At 50.9% G+C, this 17,366-nt stretch overlaps 2 protein-coding genes across 2 annotated transcripts; both read right to left on the reverse strand.

The window, feature by feature from the left end:
- Nucleotides 1-406: 406 nt before the first annotated feature.
- P3H3 (prolyl 3-hydroxylase 3) lies at nucleotides 407-11,539 on the reverse strand. Its single transcript, XM_015647808.3, has 15 exons — nucleotides 11,086-11,539; nucleotides 10,362-10,514; nucleotides 9,481-9,667; nucleotides 9,224-9,355; nucleotides 8,234-8,367; nucleotides 7,860-7,949; nucleotides 7,484-7,536; nucleotides 7,245-7,303; nucleotides 5,955-6,079; nucleotides 5,729-5,824; nucleotides 4,594-4,744; nucleotides 4,308-4,425; nucleotides 1,903-1,978; nucleotides 1,341-1,481; nucleotides 407-1,090 (listed from the first exon to the last, which is right to left on the reverse strand). Exons 1-15 carry the CDS (start codon nucleotides 11,494-11,496, stop codon nucleotides 878-880), a joined length of 2,139 nt encoding a protein of 712 aa, XP_015503294.1. The 5' UTR covers nucleotides 11,497-11,539; the 3' UTR covers nucleotides 407-877.
- A 961-nt stretch (nucleotides 11,540-12,500) lies between these two features.
- Nucleotides 12,501-17,051, reverse strand: GPR162 (G protein-coupled receptor 162). The gene is made up of 4 exons (XM_015645452.2): nucleotides 15,259-17,051; nucleotides 14,269-14,458; nucleotides 13,557-13,708; nucleotides 12,501-13,391 (listed from the first exon to the last, which is right to left on the reverse strand). Exons 1-4 carry the CDS (start codon nucleotides 16,096-16,098, stop codon nucleotides 12,864-12,866), a joined length of 1,710 nt encoding a protein of 569 aa, XP_015500938.1. The 5' UTR covers nucleotides 16,099-17,051; the 3' UTR covers nucleotides 12,501-12,863.
- Between the last annotated feature and the right edge of the window lie 315 nt (nucleotides 17,052-17,366).

Genomic DNA, 17,366 nt, shown 5'->3' on the forward strand with positions numbered 1-17,366 from the left:
CAATATAATCCCATCTCGGGACACTAATCCCCTGGGCAGTGACAGCAGATTGTCTTTCTATCAGGGTGGAAAATGATAAACAAAATCTCTCTTCTGCTTTCAGGGACAATTTAGTGCATGGAGAGGGGGGAAAAAAAATGAAAACAAAACAAAAGAGAGGTCTTGCTACAGGGAAACGTGAGCGTACGGTGCATTCTCTCAAAGGAACTCCTCACCCTTTCCATGTTAGCCACGTCACAGCTGACTTTCTCTCCTGCTCTCCCTTACTGAAAGTAGCTGACATCTGGGCGAATACTCTGTTATCTTTCACTGAGGGCTCAATCCCCTCCCATCATTTGTTAATTAAATTTCTATCAGAAACAAGTGTGCACCTCTCACTGGTATACAGACTCAAGCTCTCATCAACATCTGTGTCCAGCATTTGGCTTTTATTTCATATATTCACAGTCTCTCACCTTTCCTGTCTCAGGTCACTTTGCAAGGTTCTGGAGCTTGCAGGTGCTTAGGAAATTCAAAGGCTTTAGTTATGAGTTCTTGAATGTGAGACAGACCTTGCTAAAAGATTCCAGGCTCCTCCTTCCCCTCTCAGATTTAGCCCTGGATGGCCAAGAAGTTGGCACTGAGAGGAGCGGGGTGAGAAAACCTTGTCTTCTTACTTCTGAGTGAGACAAACACGGTGAGGCAGTGAAGAAGGCTCCTGGTGTCACTGACTTCCACACTGTGCTCTTCTCCCGTTTTTCAGCTGCTGGGACACCACAGAGAAGAAAGCTGCACCCCTCCCCATCACTACAGCTCTACCACACTAATACACAGGCCTCCCAGTCCTCCCAGGACCTGCCAGGCCATGATGTGTGACAGTCCACAGGGCCCTGTGCACTCAGAACTCATCTCTGGCCCGTAGCACCTTGGGGTGCTGCTTCCTGTCCAAGCCAGGCTTCTGTCTCTGATCTGCAGGCTTGGCTGCATGGCTGGGAGCATGAGATTCTGAGGAGGATCTGCTGCTGCCATCAGTTCCCTGATATTTATCTCCATCGGGCTGGTCCTTCTCCACAGCCCTCTGCTCCATCAGCTCCTCTGCCTTCACCCGTTCCTGCAGCCATGGGGAAAGAAATGATGTGAATCCTCCCTGCTGGAGTCTCGGCAAAACACATCCACCCAACCACTCCAGAGCCCAATCCCCCTTTGCAGGACCCATCACAGGCTGGCCCCTCCACCAGACACCTTGTCAGAGGGTAACCCCCAGCTGCTGCACTAGGCCCTGCCCCAAGGCAAAGCCCAAAAGCTGCTCCTCAGTGGGATTCTATCTCACTGGGAGGTACTTGTATTTATTTGCCCTTCACCTGCTCAGCGTGCTCCTGGGAGTGCGTGTACCAGAGGGCAATGGCGCAGCGCCGTCCGCGGCTCACGGCCCACACGCCATGGGGGTTCTCCTTGCCTGAGCTGAAGGCTACCAGCCTCCCACACTTGGGATGCACCTCGGCCTGCCAGGAGAGAGACAAGAGACTGTGAAACCAGCAGACCCCTGCTCTGGAGTACACAGTCCTTCTACAGAGGTGACACTGCCTCTGGGAATGTGGAAGAGCAGAGTTGCTAGGCATCTACAGCCAGTCTGTGAGGAAGGCAGGCCTTGGAGAGGGACAGAGAGAATCAGTGGGACAACAAAGGTCACAGACACCCACAGACTGGAAGAGCCTGGAAAATTTCAGGTAGGAAAGAGACAAACTCTCCCCTGTCTGAGATTTGCCTCAATTTGCCTTTAGCTGCCCCTATTTGAATCTGCCACTGCACCAGCACTGGATTTGTTTTGGAGTGGTGGGATCCAATAACCAACCTATTTCCTCCTGCCCAGACTAAGTCTTGCCCTCAGTCCTCTCTCCCTCTTTTGGCTAGTCCCAGACTTACTGTGACAGTCACAGTGTCCATTTCAGTGAAGAAAAGGCCCCCACCTTGGAAGTCATCATTGAGGTAGAGAATGCCACTGTGGACAAAAAAAAAAAAAAGAATACATATGGATGGTGAAGCGTATTCCTCCCAGGGGCTTCCCCACATTCCTTGTCACAAGCTCAAAGGCAAGTAGACCAGTTAGCAGGAGAATCCATCTGAGGGTGTTAAGTACAGCAGTGCCTAGCCCAGGGGAGTCCCTGAGCTGCAAGCCACAGGAGGCTGGGAGAGTATGCCAGGGAATTAGCTCTACACACTTGTCCCGTTTTATTTTGGTTTGTTGTTAATCCCCTGCAGCATGCATCCATGGCACTGCTGTGACAATGCCCTGGGCTTGAAAGACCTTGTTTCTAGCCCGTTGTTTATGTTTCAAGGCTGGGAATAATCCAGCTCCTGGAAGAGGAAACTGATCAGCAAAGAAAACCATGTCTTAACAGCCAAGGAATTTCAGGGTAACATTAGAATTAGAATGATGAAAAAGAGGCCTGGTGAGTATAGAAAAGAAAATTAGACCAAGAAACTTCTTTACTAAAGTTACACAAAAAGAGAAGCAGTGAGGCCACTGTACAGCCCAGGTGAGACCACAGTCAAGTAGGTGAAAGAATGGACCCAAAACTACCCGGGTTCCTCCTGGTATTCAATTAAACTGATAGAAAACATCAGAGGAACAACAGAGGCTCTTAATTAACGGGACTGAGAGGAAGAAATACAAATCAACAGCGTGGTTGCTGAAGCAATGTTGAGGACATAAGGGCAGTGAGAGGATTAGCAGCCCTGAAACACAGGAGGTTATAGCTCTTCTGCCACAGGGTTTTAATAAGGCTGTGAAGCCAGGGTGGTGACACGAGTGGAGAAAAGCAAGGACAGCTCTCACACATCCAAAGGGACAGGAAGGTAAGGATAATGGTTGAAGCATAAAGTGTTATCCTGACCTCAATAGTCTGCTTTAGAGTCCATTTCTAAGAAGGGTAATTGGAGGACAAGAAGTAAACGGAAAATGGTCTTAAAATGTGACAAGAGGGTACTAAAAGTAGATTGCGCTACCCACACAGTATTTAAAAAAATGGTGGATTTTCCAGGGAAACACTACGTGCTCAATCTCAGCAGTTTGGACTCTGGTAAAAGGACTCAGAATGGTGCCACGAGGGGAATTTCTAACAAAAAGAGAAGGTGAAGGTGAGCATGAACAGCACACAGGGATCAGGGTACCGCTTGCACCCAAAGGAGCACTGTGCACCCAGAGCAGCATCACTGGAACTTGTGGGCCCCTGGGTCCAATCCTGTTCAATATTATCATTAATGCCCATAGCACAGATCCACAGAAAATACCCAGCAAGTTTGGAACACAGAGACTTCATTCAAAAGGACACTGTAAGAGCTCAGCCCTTGAGCTGGTTGGGCAGTCACAGCTTGAGCTCCAAGAGGACAAGGATACTCTGAAAAATAGCTCAGTGGCATAGATTCTGGGAAGCTATTTTACCATCCATTCAAGTGGAACTCAGGGAACCCAGTGAGCAGTGAAGGGACAGGATGGCTTTCTCACAGGAGGGACAGACATCTAACTAGCTACACAACAAAGTCTGGTAACTGTACAATCTGGTTATCCCAAGTAAATACCAGTATCCAAAGGGAAACAACGATAATGTAATTCCCTCATATCCTCATCACAGCTGCTTAGGGATTTCTGCTCTGGATACAGTTACCATTCAAAGAAAAGACAAGTAAAATTTCTGGATGCTCAGGGATGAGATGGCAAGTAGGAGGAATGAGCTGTAGTGATCTGACCTCATCTGGCTGCAGTGCGCAACAACTGGCATCATCATTAAACTATATTTCAGATTCTTTCACAGAGGAGTAACAAAACCTGCCACAGGCTGGAAAAAACATTAACTCTCATGTGGATGGAACCAACACAAAGTATTTGCAGTGAATCTTGATAGAATAGTCACTGAAGTACACTGACTGCTCAAACAAAAGGAATCCAAGGAGCTTGACTATCCTTTTCCTGTAATTCATGGAGTTCTGTAAAAGATGGAACTCAACTACAAGAAACAGCCTGTCAAAAGGGCTGTAGCACTGTGACACACCCACAAGATAGCAATTTGATATCATGGTTCTAATCTGTGCAGCCTCACAGCCTCATTAACAACAGTTAAAGCTGGCTGTGCAAAGCAAGGAGGGAAAAAGGTCTTCCCACCCTAGGGAAGGTGTTTCATACCTCCTTCTGAAACTGCTGATGCAGCCTTCTGCCTGATGCTACAGTCCTGGATGGCTTTGAGCCAACCATCACCTGGTTTCTATAAGCTAAGCTCATCCTCTGATGGGGCCAGGGATATCTCCACATGATCTAATGCAGTTGCTCTTACCTGTAGTCCCTGTACACATAGGCAGGAGGTTCTTTCCAGCACTCTTGCCCCTCAGGATCCAAGAGACAATTATCAGCATGGACAGGATGGCTGAGATCCATGCGACTTTCCTGTTCCCCTGAAAATATACAAAGAGGAATACATGCATTTTCAGTTTCAAGAAAGAATAAAGCAGAGAGAAAGGGATACAGTGAGAATAAAGGGAGAATAGTCTCCTGAGAGCACATGGCTGGGAGTAAGCAGACTCTCTGGGAGACAGGGACTAACAGGATGAAAGGTTCTTTACCGTCTATAGCTGTGCGACACACAAGGTGTGTGAAAGAAAAATGGAGTTTCTTTCCAGAAGTAAAATAGGACTCTATGATTTTCCGAGATTTCTCACTAGCCTGCAGAAGCAATTTGGCATCTCTCCATTCCACGTCCCCATTTTGGGCCAGCTACAAGTGAAAAACAAGTCTGTTACAATAGTTACAAAGACACTCCAAGAAATGATACACGTACACAGCACAGAAGAAGAGACCTTTGTAAAGTCCTGTGGTCACTCAGGCAAGAAAAGAACATATTTTCTCATTTAAATACATCTCAGGAGTAAAACTGCACAGCACAGCAATTATTTCCTTCTCCTTGGCCCATGAAGCCACATCTGGAAAGCTGCATCATTTTGGGTCTCCCACTACACAAGAGATATTAGGAGACTGAAGCGAATCTTGAACGAAGAGTCTGAAGATGACAGGAATGTTGGAACACATGACTTAGAAAAACTGAGGCCAAAAGATTTGGCTTTCTTCAGTCTAGAGAAGAGAAGGACAAAGGAACATCTAAGTACAGACTCCTGTCACCTAAAAGGGGGTGACAGAGGAGGTGGAGGCACTGTCTCCTCAGAGACACACTGATAAGAGGCAGCACACAAAAGCTGCAGCTAGGGAAATTTTGGCTAGATATGAAAAAATATTTCACCCTCACAAGACTGGTACAGCACCAAAAAAGGTGCCCAGAGAGGCTGGAGAATCTCCACCCTTGGAAATGTTCAGAACTTGCCTATGCAAAGAATTGAGAGATTTCATCTATCTTTGGAATTAGACGTGCTGCAAGCTGGAGGTCAGCTTAGAGATCTCAAGAGGCTCCTTTTATCTTAATTTATTCTCCAACTCTAAACTAAGCATGTCTGTAAGGCTGCCTCACAGGGACAAGCAGTCCCAAAACCCTGCCTCACTGAAGAGAAAGCACTTGTCAAGCCCTCCATGTACAACATCCCTGAATGCGATTGAGGAGGAAGCAGGACAGAGGAGACCACAAGTGTTGTGGGGGAGACAGTGCACCCATGACACCACCCAGAGTGCAACTCACAGAAGAAAACACTCAGGTGGCAAACTCTCTTTCTGGACAATTAAGAAGGCAGCAGGCTCACAGATGCATTTTACCTGCATGGCCTTCAAAACAGTTAACCCTTCGAATCTCTCATGTGGGGTGTGAGGCGACCGTCTTGCCCGGTATCCATCTCCTGCTTCCCCTGCTGCCTGGAATACAAGGATACAGATGAAGGTGACATGCAATAGGGTGCCACCTCTCCTTCATGGAAACCTTACTGCTCTGCCTGCTGAGGAGGAAAGCACACACACAGGAGTTCTTACAGGATCCTGGTCTCACCTTTGTCAGTCGGAGAAGGTCCTTACACTCGGACTCTGTCAGCACTTTGTCGAACACAACCCTCTGGGTTCCATTCATCTGCTGGGAATCCATCGTGACAACAATACCCTCAAAAGGCAGAGGACCTGTTGAGCAGCAAGCACAGATAGGCATAAGCAAGCTTTGGACAAGAATCCCTCGGATACCCAACCCCCAGCCTGCATAAGGAAGTGGAGAGACACTATACATTGTCTGAGAAGACAGGACAGTTCCCCAGAAGTGCCCGCTCCTCACAGACCCCTCGCATGCTTCAGGGGAACCAGAGCACCAGCTGGGGAAGCTGGCCTACAGTGTGTGCTTCAGGAGCCAGCAGAGACTTGAGACTTGCTGGGAGAGCAGCAGGGAGCTGGGGGAAGTTGAGTGCACTGTAGATTGCAGCAGCAGAACAGGTCCAGCCTACTGGAGTGAGGCTCTGGAGAAAAGAAGGAGGTAAACATCTCCATCAACCCTCCTTTCAATCATCTTTCATCAACATCTTATCCCAGAATTATCTCTGGTGAACCCTTCTGCTTTTTCATCCCCAAAGAGAAGCACTGGATATTAGCTGATAATTTAGCTTTTTGATCTTCAGCCTTTTTTCCCCACCCCCTGTGACCTCTGGATGATGAGGAATGCCAAGGCACTCAGCCCCTTAGAAGGCTCTGTTCTCACATGTGCCACAACAGAGAACCACTTGGGGTCATTTTAAGCAAAGACTCCACAACAGAACCTTTTAAGAGGCTCTGTATCCACACATAAGAATAGAGGACCAGCAAAAACATGAGACTCTGCACTCTGTAGTCTGTATCATTCGGCCACAAACCCTTTGGACTTCTGTTTTTCAGGGAAAAACTTCCCCAAGCTACATTGTCTGCTTCCAGTTCCCATTTCCCGGCCCCTCCCTTCATGTCCCTTTCAGAAAAATGTTGATTGAAGTTGGGCTGGTGGAGCTGAACCAGGTTGGGTGTAGAGGCTCCTGGCACACTGAACAGGGATCTGCACGTCCACAGGCTTGTCACACATTCAGGCTGTTCTCAGCTTCTCCAGCCACAGAGCCCTTTGAGTTTGCGTGCCAGAGATGTACGCACTGAGATTTTGCAAGGTTACACATGCATCAAAGAGGAAGAAAAGAACAGTGAGAAGACTTGCTGAGCCATTCAAGTCAGTCTACATCTATGCTAGCATTCAAATATCTGAGGATGGAAGACAGCACTTAGCCTGAGTAAGCCTGGCTGCATGCATCCATGACCTCCTTCAAGCTCTTTTACTCACCCCTCTTCTCCCTCTCTTCCCCATCCAGAGTTTCGTGCTTTTGCTTCTCCTGATCCTCTCTCAGGAGCAAGGGAAAAAACAGAGATCAGGGCTGTTAGTACACAGAGCTATGCCCAACCCTCCTCTGTAGCAGCATTTCACATCCTTCCAGTTCCTTTTGTGCCCATTTCTCTACATATTACTGTTCTTTGTACCACCCCTACTTATACTGCAGTCCTAGCTGACGTGCCCAATCTTACCTGTATTTCTCCTTTAAGTTTTCAGGAATCAGCTCATCTGGAGTCCAAAGATCCTGTAGGAAACAAACACAGGTGGTTCAGTACACAACAAACCTTGCACTGCTTCTCCAGTGAGTATCAGACCAACCACTGTGGCCCACTTCTCAGGACAGACAAACTGAGCCAATGCATATGGTTACAGCAGTAACTTCAAATCAACTTCAGTCCTGGAGCAGCAGAAAGGCCTTAAAGATCCACCTCATAGGGACCTGGGGGTCCTTCTCATCAGCATCTGATCCTTTCTGGATCATGGCCTACTAAGGTGAATTCTGACAACTGCGACTGTGAACAAGTGGTGAAACCATGGCAGGAAGATTAAGATGATACTGTTACTTACAGGGTCATGAAAAGTTTCTCCCAGATGCTCCACTGCATAATAAATTAACTTCTTCTCCATCAAAGATCTCTGCACATAACGCTGAATACTCTATGGAAGCAAAGAGACTGTAAAACAACCACCTCACAAAAGACAACCCCACCCCTTGTCCAGGGCAGAAGCCTGCCCCACCACACTGCTGTGCACAATTAAAGCCTGTTTTTGTCCTGAAAGGACACTGACTGTGACAGACTAGAAGTAAACTCCAGTTTCTTCAGTCCTGGCCTTGGCACATGTCTGCAGTGAAGCACCTTTCCCTTTTTGTCTCTTGGACTGTGATCCTGTCTTGTGGGACGGGGGAGGACCAAAAAGGACAGAGCTGGAGTTGTAACTACCTGTCTGGCTGTGACAGCTGCATCCTCTCCCAGTTCTGTGCGATACTGTTTCATTTTCTCCAACATAGGCTCATCCGAGGGGTAGAAGAGCAAGTAGGAAGCAGCACATTCAGCAGCTAGTGTGTGGTTCCCAACTTGGGCAGGGACAGAAGAGAACAAACACACACGTTTCTGAAAGACTTGAACAGCGAATGTGGACAGAGCAGCAGCACCCAGTGTCCCTTACACCAAGCACACATCAGCCCCTGCCTAGCAGGGCCTCCACCCAATGATGGGAATGAACCTGGTGCAGAACAGGCATGCCTTTAATACTTATTGGGAGCTGGGTTAGAAGAAACAGATTAAAAGTAAGTGTATTTTGAAACAGAGATGGTCCCACTTCCCTCATGCAACAGACATGATGAGGGGTCTAGCAGCTTCCTTGAGATAAAAGTTTTACCAGTGGTCTGACAGGGGACATAAGAAACAGCTGGGCCACTGAGGGGAGGAGCAGGGGTATGCAAAAGAAGGGCTGAGGGATGTGTGAAAGCGACAGAGTGACAGGATGACCAGTGTCATGACAGGCCATCAGTTGAGTGAGGGAAGGTATGGCTGCCTCAGAAAGAACACCACTGCTAAGGTGAGATGCATGGGCAGCCTCTAGGCAGGAAGTAGAAGCCTGCTCTGGAGCTATGTACTGAAAAGGAGGGGATAAAACACTCAGCAAACAGTTGGAAAAAAATAGTCCTGAAAAAGCATGCTGGAGGAAAGACGTGGGAACAGCCTCCCATGACAGAACCTGGGCAATGAGACTGAAGAAGACCACAAGGGACATCTCCCAAGGTGGCCACAGACTTGAATAGAGGTTCTGGGAAGAGTTAGGGGGCAAATAGAAGTAGAGCTCAGGTCAGTGTGCTACTTTTCCCACGACAAGCTGCCCTCCAGCATCAGAGGCGAAGGACAAGTGTAGGGGTGCCACAGCATAACCTGCTGGTTTGCGCTTCTGCTCACCTTGGCTGTAGGCAAACTGCAGCAAATCAAGATGAGAGGGTATGAAATCTTCTGTGGCAGAAATTCTCCCCGGCTTTGTGGCAATTTCCAGGACACACTGCTGCCTGCACTTCAAAACCTGAATGTAATGGGCTGCAAGACAGGAGTAAGAAAGGCAGTAGCCCACAGTTCTTCCAGACAGGAGTGCTGGGAGATGGGATGTGTCCAGGGTGGGGAGCACAGCCTTCCTACCCAGTCCTCTGTGCCTCTAACACTACCTGCAATGGCTTCATACAGGCCAGGTTGCATTTTCTCCTCATCATCCTCATCCTCCCAAGGCCCTTCACACAGGGCACGACAATCTTCCAGTGCCGACAGTGCCTCTGAGAGTGACTCCTCCAGCCTGGGCACGGCCTGCAGGTACTCATCTGCATCATAGTGCTGCACACCAGTCTCATATGCTTCCTGTGAAGGACAGAACCAGCTCCCTTCATCAGTGTGGGTGACACCAAAGGATGTCCCGACACTTCTGAGTCGCTCACAGGGTGGTGCTGACACACAGGGGCTCACCTGCTCATGCACAGTCAACCACACAGTGACAGCAAAGACTAGACTTAAGCCAAATAACTGTCATCAAAGTCTCTCCATCACACTTGCAGTGGTTTGTCCTCACCTTGAATAGAAAGCTGCAGGAAGACCTTCCTGCAGCCTTTCAGACACAAAGGGGTCTGAGCAAGACTTTTGCCAAAGGTCTGTAGTGACAGAACAAGGGGCAATGTTACTAAAACTGAAAAAGCGTTTTGATGGAAGAAAAAATATTTGTTGGATTGGAGATAAGACACTTTTATGATGATTGTAGTGAGACACTGAAGCAGGCTGCCCAGAGAAGCCGTGGATGTCCCATCCCACAAAGTGTTCCAAGGCCAGGTGGGATAGGGCTTTGAGCAACCTGGTCTAGTGGAAGGCGTCCCTGCCTTTGGCAGGGGACTTGGATTAGGTGATCATTAAAGGTCCCTTCCAGGCTAAATCTCTCTATCAATCTGTGTATGGGGGCCCTGTCTCTAGCCATGGCCTTTGTGTGGGAATAGATCAGGGTCCCAGACTGGTCCCCAGGGTGGAATAAGAGCTGTTCATACATGGCTGTGCACTGAGCCCTCACCCAGTGTGGAATGGCCTCCAGGTCCTGGAAGCTGTCTGACTTCACCCCTGACATACGCCGGTACTTCTCGATGTCCTCCCGCATTTGGAGGTGCTGGGGATTAGCGACAAAGAAGGTGTGAGCGGCAGACACGGCCTGATCCAGCTTCTTCAGCTGTGGAGAAAAGGCAGCAGTGTCTGTCATGTTCCTGCAGGTCTCTGCTGTTCTCACCCACCCCTCACCTCAGCCGCTTCCCGGGTTCATAGAATCACATAATTACAGAATGGGTCAGACTGGAAGAGACCACAGCGGGTCATCTGCTCCAACCTCCCTGCACAAGCAGGGTCGTCCTACAGCACATGGCACCAGATTGCAGCCAGATGGTTTTGGAATGTCTCCGGTGAGGGAGATTCCACAACTGCTTTGGGCAATCTGTTCCAGTGCACGGTCACCCGCATAGTAAAGTTCTTCCTAATATTCCACCTAAAGGTGGAACCTCCTGCGCATCAGTTTCTGCCTGTTGCCTCTTGTAGCGGCTGGCACCAGTGAGAAGAGCCTGGCTCCATTCCCTTGGCAACCACCCCCTCGTAGATGCGCATCAATAAGGTTCCCTCTCGCTTGTCTCTTCTCGAGGCTGAGGGAAAGGCGTCCACCCCCTCGGCTGCCCGGAGAGCACGACAGCACCCCCGGAGGTGGCAGCTCCCTCCCCGCCGGGGCGGCCCCGCGCCCGGGGCCCGGTGCCCACCTGGAAGAAGGCCACCTGCAGGTAGTTGTAGGGCTCCCTGCGCTCGAAGTCGCGGCGCACGGCGCGGCTGGCGCGGTGCGCGGAGGGCGCGGGCCGCAGCCGCCGCCCCAGGCAGCGCTGCAGGCAGCCGGCTCGCTGCAGCACCGGCCCGAGCAGCGCGGCCTCCCAGCGCCCGGGCCCGCCGCCCAAGGGCTCCTCGCGGGCGCAGGCGGCGCGGCAGGCGCGGCGGGCCGCCCGCAGCCCCGCGTAGCTGTGCAGGGCTCGCTGCAGCAGCTCGGCCGCCCGAGCCCAGTCCCGTGCCAGGTACGCCCGCACCCCGTCCGCGTAGAGCAGGTCGAACGGCACCAGCCGGCCCGGCGACGTGGCGGCCGCGGCGGCGGCGAGGAGGCTGAGGCACAGCAGCGAGGCCATGGCTCCGGGAGGAGAAGGCGGAGGAAGAGGAGAAGGGGTCCGGGGCGGGCGGGCGTCCTGGCGGGCCCCGGGCTCGGCCCGCCCCGGGGGCGGTGCCGGTCCGGGGCCGCGGTGGGCGGGAGGGCTCGGCCCCGGTCCCTCTGCGCCGGCCGGGAGCCGTCGCTGGCCCGGGAACTCCCGGTGCTGCTGCCGCTGCGTCTGGCGTGACCCCTAGTGCGGGCGAAGCCTCCCTTTGGGGTGGGTCAGCCAAACGCCTCCAACGGGACCTCTCCTTGGAGTCAGGCTTGGACACTTCGTGCTCCCATCACATGGAGAACTGCTTTGGAGGTGAAGGGATCTCCCTCTGACGCTGCCAAACCTTTGCCCATGGCTGGAACTACAGCCAGCACTAGCCAGAAGGTCCATCTCCCACACACTGCCCTTGCACCTTCCTGCCAAGAGTTGTGTCTGGGGCAGGAGCCTGCTCCAGACCTCACCACTCCCAGCTTTGGTGGTGTGGGCAGTCGAGGGGGGCCTTCCCCCAGAAGCCTCTGTCAGCTTTCCTGTTTGGCTGAGAAGTTTGGGCCATCTGAAGTTTCACACAAAGTTTGTATTGGAATCAACAATTTGCACTGGTAAAGTAAGATGTTAAGGGTCAGGGTCTTGGAAAGAATTTAATTATTTCCAAGCCTGGAGTTGCCTCAAAGCAAAACCTTTTGCTGAGCAATGTTAGAAACCCGAGGCCTCTCCTGCTTAGCACCACGTCTGAAATGGACAGAAGACCTTTCACCCAGTCTCCCATGACAACTCCTCTAAGGGCATCATTCCCTTTCCTGGGCTGCTAAGCATCTGCTGCCTTTCAGAGGAACTGACAAGAAAGGATGAAGAGGGAGGAAAAGGAGCCTCGCACATTCTGCATTTCCCTTCCAGAAGCCTGTGAAGCTTCATTAAACATCGGGCCAATCATTTTGTTTCTATGGAAACAAAATTATTACTAATATAGTATTTTAAAAACAGACACACGATTGACACTCCAAATATAGAATTTTAATACCATTCTGCGCCTGTCTTGTCTCTTAGGGCAGAGCGGATGCGAGGGTGGAGTTCACAAAGGGACGGGACTGGCAAGGGTGCCAAGTGGCGGTGGCAGCGGTGGATGTGTTTGTAACCTGAGAGCAGGCACAGGCTGTCTGTCCGTCCGTCCGTTGTGCTCCCTTCTGCGGATCTGTCCCACTTCTTTTTCCCCCACCAGCACGGGGTGCCGTGTTTTCTGCCTGCTGGCAAGAAAGATGAGAATGCAAATTAGTGATTGGGGTCCCGGGACAAAGGGAACGCTTGAAGTTTTATTTAAAAACTGTGATGGCACTGAATGTTTTTGATGCTGTCTCTCATAGTTTGGGGTCCTGGAAGGTCTGTGGCTCGCAGGCCTCTAGGGTCCGTTCACATGGCGCCTGCTCTCCGTCCTGCAGACGCCAGACTTCATTGCCAAGCACAGAGCAGCGCCGTGGCCGGTCGGAATTCTCCTCCTCCCTGCTGCCGAGGGAGAGGCGGCGGTCGCGGCGTGATGCGAGCAGGAGACGGGAGTGCCGTGGGCTGCAGGCTGGGGTGGGTTGTGGCGTCTCGTCGATGAACGTGGTGATCTCATCTCGGAAGAAGCAGGCGCTGGAGCTGGAGCCCCGGGGCAACAGCCCCCCCTCCAAAAATTGCCGTAGGGTCGTCAGCTCATCTTCTGGGGGCCGCCGGCGGTGCTGGTAGTCATGCAGCTGGGGAGGCAAGAAACCAGGGCCCCCAGGCTTGCGGGGGGTGGAAATGCGGATGTCGTCAGATGAAGACCACTTGTGTAGGAAGGATGGAGCAGAGCGGTGGGCGGAGAAGATGTTAGTCTCATCATGTGACATTCTCCGTGAGATAGGGACCTGGAAAACAGAGAAGGGGGCAGGTGATGGAAGACTTGAAGAGTCAGAACAGGAAGGGAGTAGCTGAGGTTTTCTCAGAGAAGAGAGTCAAGAGGACACAGAGGTGTGGGAAACTGACAGAGAAGGAAGTGGGTTGTGGGGCTGCCCCGCTAGCTCTTGGCTCACCTGCAGGTAGTGCACCTTCTCCTGGGGCAACAACATGTGGTGCATGGGCAGCAGCTTGATGTCCCGGGAGTCCCGCTTTGCAGCTGCAGCACCGTTCGCATCGAATCTCACTTTGCAGATCCTGCCATCACCATAATCATCACACACACCATCTGTTGGCAAAGACAAGAACGGCAGTCAACACTTTTTGGTCAGAAGAGAAGCATTATCAGGGAGCCTGGACACCATCCTAATGCTTATCTGACTGGTGCTGCCCTACTTGCAGCCCTCAGGGCTCACCTCTGGACAAGGACCTTGTCATTCTGCTTGCAGCAGCACTAAAGCACCCAGACAATGCCCTATATCTTCTGTCCCACCTTTGCATCACTCACTGTCAGGTCTTGGACCTTTGGATCAGTGAGTTGGGCTGAGACCCAGCATGTCACTCTAGTTGTGGTTTGGCAACTACACACAATGTATCCATGCTTTCAACTAGTGAGGAGGATGCTGCACTAATGCTTCCTGGATGCTAGTCCTAAGCCTGCAAGTGAGTGGCAGAGCATTCTGCAGAATAAATTTTCTTGTGGTTGCTGACTCCAAGCTGTAACATAAATGTCACTGAGCCACCCGCAACACCACAAGATCCTTTTCCTGAAGATCCCCTCTTTCCTCTATAGCCTTTTGGGAAGGTGGTTAGTGAAGAAAGGTGACCGTGGGTTGGTGAGGAGCTTACCATCCTCTGTGTCTTCCTCAGACATGATAGCCACGCACTGCTCCCACACGGTGCGGAGATCTGCTCGGTAGCGCTCGCAGGACCAGATGAAAGAGGGGAGCAGCAAGGTCTGCACCATGGAACACCAGAGCACAGCCAGAACCATCCAGGTGGGGGCCGTATCATAGCGCAGGCTGAAAAAGCTCACGACCTTTAAGGTAAGAAAAAGCAACAATGCCAAGGAGACAGAAGCAGGGATCAAGGGAGAAAGGTAACACGAATCAATTCTGTAGCAGAACATAATCTGTCTCTAAAGGATTCATCAAGCAATTACCCTGTGTCCCTTTGAAAAACTGCTCCTGGGGTCTTGCCCCAGGTTTGCTGGACCATATTCCAAGCTGTCATATCTCTAACATGAGACCTGGTGCTAGCATTCCTTCTTCCTGTGCTCATTACCAGCTGGAGCTAAATAGGTGCTAACAAAGGACACAGCCACTGGGAAAAAAATAATCTGTGACTCAGCCTCTCCTCTTTTAAGGGTTCTTTTCGAGAACTTCTCTAGCTCTCCAATTTTGCACAGAATCGACCAGCTAGCCAAAACCTGAATGCTGCCTACAGCCATACGAGCAGAAGGAAAAAAGACAACTGGATGCATCAGCTGTTAAAGCTTGTGCATCAGTTCTCCAGAAGCAAACCAGAGAAATAGAAATCTCATTGTTTTTACAAGTAACTTTGCAGAATAATTTCCTCTCCTCTTAGCCACTTAAAACTTGCATAGTGGTTTTAGCTGTGTGGTGTGTATTCCCCAGGCTTAGACTTAAGAAAATGCTGCTGCGGAAGGATGAGAGAATTACTGCAATCTTTTTAAAACCACCGCTCAGAATAACACAGATTCAGATGCGGCAGTTCTGCGGCTGGTGGGACAGGAGAGATGCTTCTCTAAAACTTGAGAGGAAAGCAAATCTGGCTTAACTGCAGACTCTGATGGGAGAGGGAGAGCTGGATGCTTACCAAGATGGGCACCCCGGTGAGCGTGTCATACAGGAAGACAATGGCGCTTATGAGGTTGGTCATCTGCAAGGAGGTCTTGGCTGACTCGGAGCCGTCCAGTGAAGACCTCCTTTTGCCTCGTACATCCTCCACCACGATGGCTGGCACATTGAAAGTGGTGTGTGCTGATGAAGAGCAGGATGACGCTTCTTCTGCTCTCTGATGGCGGCACTGCCGGCGTCTTCTGTGTGCCCACAGGGTTTGGTAGAAGGTGATACCCACGCACACCAAGCCCATGACGATTCCTCCGAGCAGCAGGAGGCTAAAGCAGACACCGAAGCCCAGCCCTATTTTGCTGACAATGAACTGGCAGCCACGGGCATAGTAGCGCTCGCCATTGTTGTGCCAGCCGATGGAGGGCAGGGTGGAGAGGATGAATGACACCATCCAGATCCCCATGACTGCGTGCAGAGCCTGCTTCTTGGCGTTGCTCAGGCGGTAGTTGACTGGCCACCTCACCATCCACATGCGGTGGTAGGAAAGGGAGGCCACTGTGAAGCAGGTGGCCAGTGCCAGGGTGTAGTACGTGGAGACGAAGACCTTGCAGATGCTTTCGTTCCAGTCGTAGTCGGAGGACTCGCGCCGCAGCTGCACCACGGCATAGGTGGTGAGGGGTACAGCTGCCATAAGGATGTGTGTGCCAGCAAGGAAGCATAGCAGCAGCTCCAGAGGCTTGTGTTTCTGTTGTTTGGCTGTGATGCTGAGGATAATCCAAGAGTTGGCCAACAGAGCTAACATCCCACATGCCAGCCACCACAGTGAGTTGTTGTGCAAGGTGGACTCTGATTCAGAGTCCCCCATGCTGCCACCCCTGCTAGACTGCACCCTGCCTCTGCTGCTGGGATTTTGTAAGAGGCTGAGTGGGACGCTGCACTGGGGGAGCCACGTCTCTCCTCATCTGCTGCTGCAATGTGAGTTGTTTGCACGCTGGAAGGGTTTCTCAAGGCATTGCCACCAGGTGCCAGGCAGAACAGCCGTCAACTCTGTCTCGCTTCCAGTCTTCCCTTTCCTTCCTATTTGATTATATTTCTTCCCCTTGTTCTAACTTTTTCATCCGTTTTTTTTTTTTCCCTGTTCTCTTTCTTTTTCTTTCTTACAGCTTTTTTCTCTCTCATGAACACTTGCCAGTGCTTCTTCCCTCACTCGCTTGGGCTCCCTTTTTTTTTTTCCTCCCCATCTATTACATCACTCTCCTCCACTCTTCTCCCAAATAAAAAGCTCTCCTTACTTCATGTGCCCACCAGACACCTTCTGACTCAGAGACCACCTTCTGCTGGGACTGGTGAAGTCCACACACAAACAGGGACTTCTAGGGACTCCAAACAGTTTGGCAGAAGCCAGTGCCTGCTTCCTAGTGTCCCAGGGAATGAGGAGCTAGGCAAGAGTTACAGAGATGACAGGAAAAAGAGCAAAAAGACAAAAAAGTGAGGGTGGTGAGCACACTGTGTATAATTCCCTTCTCAGCAAATTCCACCGTGCTCGTGGTCAGGGAGAGGTTCCTGCCAGGGCTGTCACAGAGCTATCAACGAAGAGGGAAGGGTGAGAAACAAGATTCAAAGGGCTCCCTACCCAAGACCTCACTGCACTCTCACTACATTGTCCTTTTTGCTGTTCTCTTTTTGCTGGTCTTTAAAGCTTTCCCGCGCAGGGCACAGCTGGCAAACAATAAGGAGATGGCAGGGAGGGGAAGATCCTTTTCAAATGTTCCCTTGGAGATTCAGGGCATGAGTTTCACTGTAGAAGAGAGAAAAGAGAAAAAGTAATTTAAGATCATTCTATCTTCCCAGATCTCTCTCTCTCTCTCCTTGCCCACACTAACACCTTGTCATGATTTAGACAGTGTGGAGCATTCCCTGTGTCTTTCAGGGAACAGAAGAGCCAAATTTGCACCAGTTCCTGCACAGCTCAGGCTGGACTCTGGTCCCCACCAACGCAATCCAGTGCTGCTGAAACACACCATGCTCCCTGCCCTTTCAGTCCCAGACTCCCTACCCAAAGTGTTACTAATGCCATTCTGGCACAGAAGGTCTGATCTGCATCATCCCTTGCAAATCCAGCCCTGCTACATC

This window comes from Parus major, chromosome 1, assembly GCF_001522545.3.
Source record: "Parus major isolate Abel chromosome 1, Parus_major1.1, whole genome shotgun sequence".
Lineage (NCBI taxonomy): Eukaryota > Metazoa > Chordata > Aves > Passeriformes > Paridae > Parus > Parus major.

Coding starts and splice junctions, on each gene's coding strand:
- P3H3 (XM_015647808.3), bottom strand. CDS start 11,496: ATGGCCTCGCTGCTGTGCCTCAGCCTCCTCGCCGCCGCCGCGGCCGCC. Junction 8,368..9,223: donor GCAGTTTGCCTACAGCCAAG/GTGAGCAGAAGC, acceptor TCCCTGCCCAAG/TTGGGAACCACACACTAGCT. Junction 4,745..5,728: donor CTGTTTTGAAGGCCATGCAG/GTAAAATGCATC, acceptor TTTCACTTGTAG/CTGGCCCAAAATGGGGACGT.
- GPR162 (XM_015645452.2), bottom strand. CDS start 16,098: ATGGGGGACTCTGAATCAGAGTCCACCTTGCACAACAACTCACTGTGG. Junction 13,709..14,268: donor TGAGGAAGACACAGAGGATG/GTAAGCTCCTCA, acceptor CTTTGCCAACAG/ATGGTGTGTGTGATGATTAT. Junction 13,392..13,556: donor AGAAGGTGCACTACCTGCAG/GTGAGCCAAGAG, acceptor TCTGTTTTCCAG/GTCCCTATCTCACGGAGAAT.